Consider the following 11094-nt stretch of genomic DNA (forward strand, 5'->3'; position numbering starts at 1 on the left):
CCCCCACGACCTGACCAGCACGGCCAGTCTCCCTCTCTCTCTCCCCTACTACCTTTCCAGCAGGGCCCAGTCTCTCTCTCTCTCTCCCCACTACCTGTCCAGCAGGGCCCAGTCTCTCTCTCTCTCTCTCTCCCCCCCCCACACTACCTGTCCAGCAGGGCCCAGTCTCTCTCTCTCCACCCTCCACTACCTGTCCAGCAGGGCCCAGTCTTTCTCACTCTCCCCACTACCTGTCCAGCAGGGCCCAGTCTCTCTCACTCTCCCCACTACCTGTCCAGCAGGGTCCAGTCTCTCCCCACTACCTGTCCAGCAGGGCCCGGTCTCTCTCTCTCTCCCCCCCCTCCCCCACTACCTTTCCAGCAGGGCCCAGTCATTCTCTCTCTCCTCCCCCCATTACCTGTCCAGCAGGGCCCAGTCTCTTCCCCCCCTCCCCCGCCTCCCTCACTACCTGTCCAGCAGGGCCCAGTCTCTCCCCCCGCCCGCCTCACTACCTGTCCAGCAGGGCCCAGTATCTCTCTCTCTTTCCCCCCGCCCCCCCCCCCACTACCTGTCCAGCAGGGCCCAGTCTCTCTCACTCTCCCCACTACCTGTCCAGCAGGGCCCAGTCTCTCTCACTCTCCCCACTACCTGTCCAGCAGGGTCCAGTCTCTCCCCACTACCTGTCCAGCAGGGCCCGGTCTCTCTCTCTCCCCCCCCATCCCCGACTATCTTTCCAGCAGGGCCCAGTCATTCTCTCTCCCCCCTCCCCCATTACCTGTCCAGCAGGGCCCAGTATCTCTCTCTCTTTCCCCCCACCCCCCCACTACCTGTCCAGCAGGGCTCAGTCTCTCTCTCTCTTCCCCCCCGCCCCCCCCACTACCTGTCCAGCAGGGCCCAGTCTCTCTCTCTCTCTTCCCCCCCGCCCCCCCCACTACCTGTCCAGCAGGGCCCAGTCTCTCTCTCTCTCTCTCCCCCCGCCCCCCCCACTACCTGTCCAGCAGGGCCCAGTCTCTCTCTCCCCCCTACCCCTCCCTGTCCTGCAGGGCACAGTCTCTCTCTCTGCCCCACACCTCCCCCCACTGCCTGACCAGCAGGGCCCAGTCTCTCTCTCTCTCTCTCTCTCTCTCTCTCTCCCCCCCACTACCTGTCCAGCAGGGCCCAGTCTCTCTCTATCCCCCCACTACCTGTTAAGCAGGGCCCAGTCCCTCTGTCCCCCACCGCACGCCCCTCACACCCCCACCCACGACCTGTCCAGCAGGGCCCAGTCTCTCGCTCTCTCTCCCACAATACCTGTCCAGCAGGGCCCAGTCTCTCTCTCTCCCCCACCCCCCCGCCCCCACTACCTGTCCAGCAGGGCCCAGTCTCTCTCTCTCTCTCTCTCTCCCACAATACCTGTCCAGCAGGGCCCAGTCTCTCTCTCCCCCACCCCCCGCCCCACTACCTGCCCAGCAGGGCCCAGTTTCTCTCCCCGCCCCTCCACTACCTGTCCAGCAGGGTCCAGTCTCTCTCTCTCTCTCTCTCTCTCTCTCTCTACCCCCCGCACCACCTGTCCAGCAGGGCCCAATCTCTCTCTCCCCCACTACCTGTCCAGCAGGGTCCTGTCTCTCCACCCCCCACCCCCACTACCTGCCCAGCAGGGCCCTGTCTCTCGCCCCCCCACCCCTACTAACTGCCCAGCAGGGCCCAGACTATCTCTCCCCACCCCTCCACTACCTGTCCAGCAGGGCCCAGTCTCTCTCCCCCCCCCACCCACTACCTGTCCAGTAGGGCACAGTCTCACTCTCCCTCCCCCCACACTACCTGTCCAGCAGGGCCCAGTCTCTCCATCTCCCACACTACCTGTCCAGCAGGGCCCAGTCTCTCTCTCTCTTCCCCCCTTACAACCTGTCCCAGGCAGGCCCAGTCTCTCTCTCTCCCCACAATACCTGTCCAGCAGAGCCCAAGTCTCTCTCTCTCTCCCCCCACCCCCCACTACCTGTCCAGCAGGGCACAGTCTCTCTCTCTCTCTCTCTCCACCCCCCCCCTTGACGTGTCCAGCAGGGCCCAGTCTCTCTCTCTCTCTCTCTCTCCCCACAACCTGTCCAGCAGGGCCCAGTCTCTCCCCCACCTCCCACTACCTGTCCAGCAGGGCCCAGTCTCTCTCCCCCGCCCCTCCACTACCTGTCCAGCAGGGCCCAGTCTCTCTCTCTCTCTCTCTCTCTCCCCCCCACTACCTGTCCAGCAGGACCCTGTCTCTCCGCCCCCCACCCCCACTACCTGCCCAGCAGGGCCCAGTTTCTCTCTCCCCCGCCCCTCCACTACCTGTCCAGCAGGGCCCTGTCACTCTCTCTCCCCACCCCCCCCACTACCTGTTCAGCAGGGCCCAGTCCGTCTCTCCCTCCCGCCACACCCCACCCACTACCTGTCCAGCAGGGCCCAGTCTCTCTCTCTCTCCCTCTCCCCACACTACCTGTCCAGCAGGGCCCAGTCTCTCTCTCCCGCCCCCGCAGTACCTGACCAGCAGGGCCCAGTCTCTTCTCTCCCACCACACTACCTGACCAGCAGGGCCCAGTCTCTCTCTCTCCGCGCCCCCTCCCCAGTACCTGACCAGCAGGGCCCAGTCTCTCTCTCTCCCACCCCACTACCTGACCAGCAGGGCTCAGTCTCTCTCTCCCCCCCACCCAGTACCTGACCAGCAGGGCCCAGTCTCTCTCTCTCCCACCCCACTACCTGTCCAGCAGGGCCCAGTCTCTCTCTCCCCACCCCTCCACTACCTGTCCAGCAGGGCCCAGTCTCTCTCTCCCCTCCCACCCACTACCTGTCCAGTAGGGCACAGTCTCACTCTCCCTCCCCCCACACTACCTGTCCAGCAGGCCCAGTCTCTCTCTCTCCCACACTACCTGTCCAGCAGGGCCCAGTCTCTCTCTCTCCCACACTACCTGACCAGCAGGGCCCAGTCTCTCTCTCTCCACCCCACTACCTGTCCAGCAGTGCCCAAGTCTCTCTCTCTCCCGCCCCCCCCCCCCCAATACCTGTCCAGCAGGGCCCAGTCTCTCTCTCTCTCCACCCCCCACTACCTGTCCAGCAGGGCCCAGTCTCTCTCTCCCCCCCCCCCCCCACTACCTTCCAGCAGGGTCCAGTCTCTCCCCCCGCCCGCCTCACTACCTGTCCAGCAGGGCCCAGTATCTCTCTCTCTTTCCCCCCCCCACTACCTGTCCAGCAGGGCCCAGTCTCTCTCACTCTCCCCACTACCTGTCCAGCAGGGCCCAGTCTCTCTCACTCTCCCCACTACCTGTCCAGCAGGGTCCAGTCTCTCCCCACTACCTGTCCAGCAGGGCCCGGTCTCTCTCTCTCTCCCCCCATCCCCTACTATCTTTCCAGCAGGGCCCAGTCATTCTCTCTCCCCCCTCCCCCATTACCTGTCCAGCAGGGCCCAGTATCTCTCTCTCTTTCCCCCCACCCCCCCACTACCTGTCCAGCAGGGCCCCAGTCTCTCTCCCCCCCCCCCCCCGCCTCCCCTTCACTACCTGTCCAGCAGGGCCCAGTCTCTCTCTCTCTTCCCCCCCCCCCCCACTACCTGTCCAGCAGGGCCCAGTCTCTCTCTCTCTCTTCCCCCCCGCCCCCCCCCACTACCTGTCCAGCAGGGCCCAGTCTCTCTCTCTCTCTTCCCCCCCGCCCCCCCCACTACCTGTCCAGCAGGGCCCAGTCTCTCTCTCCCCCCCACCCCTCCCTGTCCTGCAGGGCACAGTCTCTCTCTCTGCCCCACACCTCCCCCCACTGCCTGACCAGCAGGGCCCAGTCTCTCTCTCTCTCTCTCTCTCCCCCACACTACCTGTCCAGCAGGGCCCAGTCTCTCTCTATCCCCCCACTACCTGTTAAGCAGGGCCCAGTCCCTCTGTCCCCACCGCACGCCCCTCACACCCCACCCACGACCTGTCCAGCAGGGCCCAGTCTCTCTCTCTCTCTCTCTCTCTCCCACAATACCTGTCCAGCAGGGCCCAGTCTCTCTCTCTCTCCCCCACCCCCCCGCCCCCACTACCTGTCCAGCAGGGCCCAGTCTCTCTCTCTCTCTCTCTCCCACAATACCTGTCCAGCAGGGCCCAGTCTCTCTCTCTCTCCCCCACCCCCCCGCCCCCACTACCTGTCCAGCAGGGCACAGTCTCTCTCTCTCTCCATCCCCCCCCCCCTTGACGTGTCCAGCAGGGCCCAGTCTCTCTCTCTCTCTCTCCCCCCCACTACCTGTCCAGCAGGGCCCAGTCTCTCCCCCACCTCCCACTACCTGTCCAGCAGCACCCTGTCTCTCCGCCCCCCACCCCCACTACCTGCCCAGCAGGGCCCAGTTTCTCTCTCCCCGCCCCTCCACTACCTGTCCAGCAGGGTCCAGTCTCTCTCTCTCCCCCCACCCACTACCTGTCCAGTAGGGCACAGTCTCACTCTCCCTCCCCCCACACTACCTGTCCAGCAGGGCCCAGTCTCTCCATTTCCCACACTACCTGTCCAGCAGGGCCCAGTCTCTCTCTCTCTTCCCCCCCTTACAACCTGTCCAGCAGGGCCCAGTCTCTCTCTCTCTCTCTCTCTCTCTCTCTCTCTCTCTCTCCCACAATACCTGTCCAGCAGGGCCCAAGTCTCTCTCTCTCTCCCCCACCCCCCACTACCTGTCCAGCAGGGCACAGTCTCTCTCTCTCTCTCTCCACCCCCCCCCCTTGACGTGTCCAGCAGGGCCCAGTCTCTCTCTCTCTCTCTCTCTCCCCCCCCCACAACCTGTCCAGCAGGGCCCAGTCTCTCCCCCACCTCCCACTACCTGTCCAGCAGGGCCCAGTCTCTCTCTCCCCGCCCCTCCACTACCTGTCCAGCAGGGCCCAGTCTCTCTCTCTCTCTCTCTCCCCCCCACTACCTGTCCAGCAGGACCCTGTCTCTCCGCCCCCCACCCCCACTACCTGCCCAGCAGGGCCCAGTTTCTCTCTCCCCGCCCCTCCACTACCTGTCCAGCAGGGCCCTGTCACTCTCTCTCCCCACCCCCCCACTACCTGTTCAGCAGGGCCCAGTCCGTCTCTCCCTCCCGCCACACCCCACCCACTACCTGTCCAGCAGGGCCCAGTCTCTCTCTCTCTCTCTCCCACACTACCTGTCCAGCAGGGCCCAGTCTCTCTCTCCCCGCCCCCGCAGTACCTGACCAGCAGGGCCCAGTCTCTTTCTCTCCCACCACACTACCTGACCAGCAGGGCCCAGTCTCTCTCTCTTCCGCGCCCCCTCCCCAGTACCTGACCAGCAGGGCCCAGTCTCTCTCTCTCCCACCCCACTACCTGACCAGCAGGGCTCAGTCTCTCTCTCCCCCCCACCCAGTACCTGACCAGCAGGGCCCAGTCTCTCTCTCTCCCACCCCACTACCTGTCCAGCAGGGCCCAGTCTCTCTCTCCCCACCCCGCCACTACCTGTCCAGCAGGGCCCAGTCTCTCTCTCCCCCCTCCCCACCCACTACCTGTCCAGTAGGGCACAGTCTCACTCTCCCTCCCCCCACACTACCTGTCCAGCAGGGCCCAGTCTCTCTCTCTCCCACACTACCTGACCAGCAGGGCCCAGTCTCTCTCTCTCTCCCACCCCACTACCTGTCCAGCAGTGCCCAGTCTCTCTCTCTCCCGCCCCCCCCCCCCCCCCCCCCCCCACTACCTGTCCAGCAGGGCCCAGTCTCTCTCTCTCTCCACCCCCCACTACCTGTCCAGCAGGGCCCAGTCTCTCTCTCCCCCCCCCCCCCCACTACCTGTCCAGCAGGGTCCAGTCTCTCTCTCTCTCCCCATTCCCTGTCCAGCAGGGCCCAGTCTCTCTCTCTCCCCCCCGCCCCCCCACTACCTGTCCAGCAGGGCCCAGTCTCTCTCTCTCTCCCCACTACCTGTCCAGCAGGTCCCAGTCTCGCTCTCTCTCCCCCCCACCCCACTACCTGTGCAGCAGGGCCCAGTCTCTCTCTCTCTCTCCCCACTACCTGTCCAGCAGGGCCCAGTCTCTCTCTCTCTCCCCCCCACGACCTGTCCAGCAGGGCCCAGTCTCTCTCTCTCTCCCTCCCCCCACGACCTGTCCAGCAGGGCCCAGTCTCTCTCTCTCTCCCCCCCACTACCTGTCCAGCAGGGCTCAGTCTCTCTCTCTCTCTCCCCTCTACCTGTCCAGCAGGGCCCAGTCTCTCTCTCTCTCTCCCCACTACCTGTCCAGCAGGGCTCAGTCTCTCTCTCTCCCCTCTACCTGTCCAGCAGGGCCCAGTCTCTCTCTCTCTCCCCACTACCTGTCCAGCAGGGCCCAGTCTCTCTCTTCCCCCCCCACCCACTACCTGTCCAGTAGGGCACAGTCTCACTCCCCCTCCCCCCACACTACCTGTCCAGCAGGGCCCAGTCTCTCTCTCTCCCCCACTACCTGTCCAGCAGGGCCCAGTCTCTCCCACTCCCCCCCACCACTCCCTGTCCAGCAAGGCCCTGTCTCTCCGCCCCCCACCCCTACTACCTGCCCAGCAGGGCCCAGTCTCTCTCTCCCTCTCGCTCCCCCCAACCACTCCCTGTCCAGCAGGGCTCAGTCTCTCTCTCTCTCTCTCCCCTCTACCTGTCCAGCAGGGCCCAGTCTCTCTCTCTCTCTCTCCCCACTACCTGTCCAGCAGGGCCCAGTCTCTCTCTCTCCCTCCCCCCCCACTACCTGTCCAGCAGGGCCCAGTCTCTCTCTCTCTCTCCCTCCCCCCACGACCTGTCTAGCAGGGCCCAGTCTCTCTCTCTCTCCCCCCCCACTACCTGTCCAGCAGGGCTCAGTCTCTCTCTCTCTCTCTCCCCTCTACCTGTCCAGCAGGGCCCAGTCTCTCTCTCTCTCTCCCCACTACCTGTCCAGCAGGGCTCAGTCTCTCTCTCTCTCTCCCCTCTACCTGTCCAGCAGGGCCCAGTCTCTCTCTCTCTCTCTCCCCACTACCTGTCCAGCAGGGCCCAGTCTCTCTCTCCCCCCCCACCCACTACCTGTCCAGTAGGGCACAGTCTCAGTCCCCCTCCCCCCACACTACCTGTCCAGCAGGGCCCAGTCTCTCTCTCTCCCACACTACCTGTCCAGCAGGGCCCAGTCTCTCCCACTCCCCCCCACCACTCCCTGTCCAGCAGGGCCCTGTCTCTCCGCCCCCCACCCCTACTACCTGCCCAGCAGGGCCCAGTCTCTCTCTCCCTCTCGCTCCCCCCAACCCCCCCCACCACTCCCTGTCCAGCAGGGCTCAGTCTCTCTCTCTCTCTCCCCTCTACCTGTCCAGCAGGGCCCAGTCTCTCTCTCTCTCTCTCTCCCCACTACCTGTCCAGCAGGGCCCAGTCTCTCTCTCTCCCTCCCCCCCCACTACCTGTCCAGCAGGGCCCAGTCTCTCTCTCTCTCTCCCTCCCTCCCCCCACGACCTGTCCAGCAGGGCCCAGTCTCTCTCTCTCTCCCCCCCACTACCTGTCCAGCAGGGCTCAGTCTCTCTCTCTCTCCCTCCCCCCCCACTACCTGTCCAGCAGGGCCCAGTCTCTCTCTCTCTCTCTCTCTCCCCACTACCTGTCCAGCAGGGCCCAGTCTCTCTCTCTCTCCCTCCCCCCCCACTACCTGTCCAGCAGGGCCCAGTCTCTCTCTCTCCCTCCCCCCCCACTACCTGTCCAGCAGGGCCCAGTCTCTCTCTCCCTGCCCCCCACTACCTGTCCAGCAGGGCTCAGTCTCTCTCTCTCTCCCTCCCCCCCCACTACCTGTCCAGCAGGGCCCAGTCTCTCTCTCCCTGCCCCCCACTACCTGTCCAGCAGGGCCCGGGCCGTCTGCTCATCCTTGCCGTGGCCCAGTTGCTGACGAAGCCGCTTCCAGCGCTCGCTCTGCTGGCCCAGGTAGACGGAGCGCAGGTAGCGCTGGCGGTACCAGGCCTTGCGGCGCTGCTCCAGCTCCAGCTCGGTGCGGATGCGCGGCCGGCCGCGGCGGCGCTTGGCCGGGGGCGGCAGGGGAGCGGGGGCCGGGGTCGGGCTGTGGGGCTGGGCCCGCGGCCGCAGACTGGGCGGCTGGCACTGAGGCTGGGCCATCCCGCCGTCCCGGGGCCCAGGCAGGCAGGGAGAGCGAAGGGCGCGCACGGCGCTGCGTCAACAAGCCGCCAATTGTGACGGGGGCGCGCACGTCACGTCCATGGCAACAGGCTCCGCGCCAGCGCCCTGCATCATGATGTGCTGGGTGGCCGCGCGGCCAGAGCTCCGACTGGCGTGATGACGTCGCCGAAAACGGACAGCCCCCGCCATCCAGCCAGCCAGGCGCGGTGACGTCCGAGCACACGACTACCGTGGCTCCAGCCCGGCGTGATGGCGTCTCACGTCATCGTTATGACGGGTTAGCGCGCGTTGAATGACGCCGAAGACGAACGGGGTGGGGGGTGGTAAAGAACAAGTTGCTGGCGTTTCGATCAACTTTTCCGTGATAACGTGTGGGCGACGGCTTAGTGACGTCAAGGTCGGAGCAGCTGCAGCTCCACCTGGCGTGATGACGACCGGGCCTTAGCAACCATGGCCACGTCCTCCCGTCATAACGACCCGGGCCCGAGCAACCGGCCTGTCAGGAGCCCCGGCCGTCAGTCAGCATAGGTTTGGTGAGGGAAGGTCGCGTCTGAACAACTTGACTGAATCATTTGTCGCGTCTGAACAACTTGACTGAATCTTTTGTCTTTTCTGAACAACTTGACTGAATCTTTTGTCGTGTCTGAGCAACTTTGACTGAATCTTTTGTCGTGTCTGAGCAACTTTGACTGAATCTTTTGTCGTGTCTGAGCAACTTGACTGAATATTTTGTCGTGTCTGAGCAACTTGACTGAATATTTTGTCGTGTCTGAGCAACTTGACTGAATATTTTGTCGTGTCTGAACAACTTGACTGAATCTTTTGTCGTGTCTGAGCAACTTGACTGAATCTTTTGTCGTGTCTGAGCAACTTGACTGAATATTTTGTCGTGTCTGAGCAACTTGACTGAATATTTTGTCGTGTCTGAGCAACTTGACTGAATATTTTGTCGTGTCTGAGCAACTTGACTGAATATTTTGTCGTGTCTGAACAACTTGACTGAATCTTTTGTCGTGTCTGAGCAACTTGACTGAATATTTTGTCGTGTCTGAGCAACTTGACTGAATATTTTGTCGTGTCTGAGCAACTTGACTGAATATTTTGTCGTGTCTGAACAACTTGACTGAATCTTTTGTCGTGTCTGAGCAACTTGACTGAATCTTTTGTCGTGTCTGAGCAACTTTGACTGAATCTTTTGTCGTGTCTGAGCAACTTTGACTGAATCTTTTGTCGTGTCTGAGCAACTTTGACTGAATCTTTTGTCGTCTCTGAACAACTTGACTGAATCTTTTGTCGTGTCTGAGCAACTTGACTGAATCTTTTGTCGTGTCTGAGCAACTTGACTGAATCTTTTGTCGTGTCTGAACAACTTGACTGAATCTTTTGTCGTGTCTGAGCAACTTGACTGAATATTTTGTCGTGTCTGAGCAACTTGACTGAATATTTTGTCGTGTCTGAACAACTTGACTGAATCTTTTGTCGTGTCTGAGCAACTTGACTGAATCTTTTGTCATGTCTGAGCAACTTGACTGAATATTTTGTCGTGTCTGAACAACTTGACTGAATCTTTTGTCGTGTCTGAACAACTTGACTGAATCTTTTGTCGTGTCTGAACAACTTGACTGAATATTTTGTCGCGTCTGAATTACTTGACTGAATCTTTTGTTGTCTCTGACCAACTTGACTGAATCTTTTGTCGTGTCTGAGCAACTTGACTGAATCTTTATTCGTGTCTGAACAACTTGACTGAATCTTTTGTCTTTTCTGAGCAACTTGACTGAATCTTTTGTCGTGTCTGAACAACTTGACTGAATCTTTTGTCGTGTCTGAACAACTTGACTGAATATTTCGACGTCTCTGATCAACTTGACTGAATCTTTTGTCGTGTCTGAACAACTTGACTGAATCTTTTGTCGTCTCTGAACAACTTGACAATCTTTTGTCGTGTCTGAGCAACTTCACTGAATCTTTTGTCGTCTCTGAACAACTTGACTGAATCTTTTGTCGCGTCTGAACAACTTGACTGAATCTTTTGTCGTGTCTGAGCAACTTCACTGAATCTTTTGTCGTCTCTGACCAACTTGACTGAATCTTTTGTCGTGTCTGAACAACTTGACTGAATCTTTTGTCGTCTCTGAACAACTTGACAATCTTTTGTCGTGTCTGAGCAACTTCACTGAATCTTTTGTCGTCTCTGAACAACTTGACTGAATCTTTTGTCGCGTCTGAACAACTTGACTGAATCTTTTGTCGTCTCTGAACAACTTGACTGAATCTTTTGTCGTCTCTGAGCAACTTCACTGAATCTTTTGTCGTCTCTGAACAACTTGACTGAATCTTTTGTCGCGTCTGAACAACTTGACTGAATCTTTTGTCATCTCTGAACAACTTGACTGAATCTTTTGTCGTCTCTGAACAACTTGACAATCTTTTGTCGCGTCTGAACAACTTGACTGAATCTTTTGTCGTGTCTGAACAACTTGACTGAATCTTTTGTCGTCTCTGAACAACTTGACTGAATCTTTTGTCGTCTCTGAACAACTTGACTGAATCTTTTGTCGCGTCTGAACAACTTGACTGAATCTTTTGTCGCATCTGAACAAATTGACTGAATCTTTTATCGTGTCTGAACAACTTGACTGAATCTTTTGTCGTGTCTGAACAACTTGACTGAATCTTTTGTCGTCTCTGAACAACTTGACTGAATCTTTTGTCGCGTCTGAACAACTTGACTGAATCTTTTGTCGCGTCTGAACAACTTGACTGAATCTTTTGTCGCGTCTGAACAACTTGACTGAATCTTTTGTCGTGTCTGAGCAACTTGACTGAATCTTTTGTCTTTTCTGAACAACTTGACTGAATCTTTTGCCGTCTCTGAACAACTTGACTGAATCTTTTGTCGTGTCTGAATTACTTGACTGAATCTTTTGTCGTGTCTGAGCAACTTGACTGAATCTTTTGTCTTTTCTGAACAACTTGACTGAATCTTTTGTCGTCTCTGAACAATTTGACTGAATCTTTTGTCGTGTCTGAGCAACTTGACTGAATCTTTTGTCATGTCAGAACAAATTGA

The 11094-nt window shown here is 59.6% G+C and overlaps 1 protein-coding gene across 1 annotated transcript in view; it reads right to left on the reverse strand.

Moving 5' to 3' along the window:
* The window catches only part of LOC139273973 (claudin domain-containing protein 1-like), a 19588-nt gene extending 11588 nt beyond the window's left edge, over nt 1-8000 (reverse strand). The window contains exon 1 of the mRNA XM_070891044.1: nt 7760-8000. Coding sequence (XP_070747145.1) covers nt 7760-8000 — 241 coding nt within the window. The remainder of the gene's footprint in view (nt 1-7759) is intronic.
* Nucleotides 8001-11094: the final 3094 nt, after the last annotated feature.

This window comes from Pristiophorus japonicus, chromosome 9 (assembly GCF_044704955.1).
Source record: "Pristiophorus japonicus isolate sPriJap1 chromosome 9, sPriJap1.hap1, whole genome shotgun sequence".
NCBI classification, from domain to species: Eukaryota; Metazoa; Chordata; class Chondrichthyes; family Pristiophoridae; genus Pristiophorus; species Pristiophorus japonicus.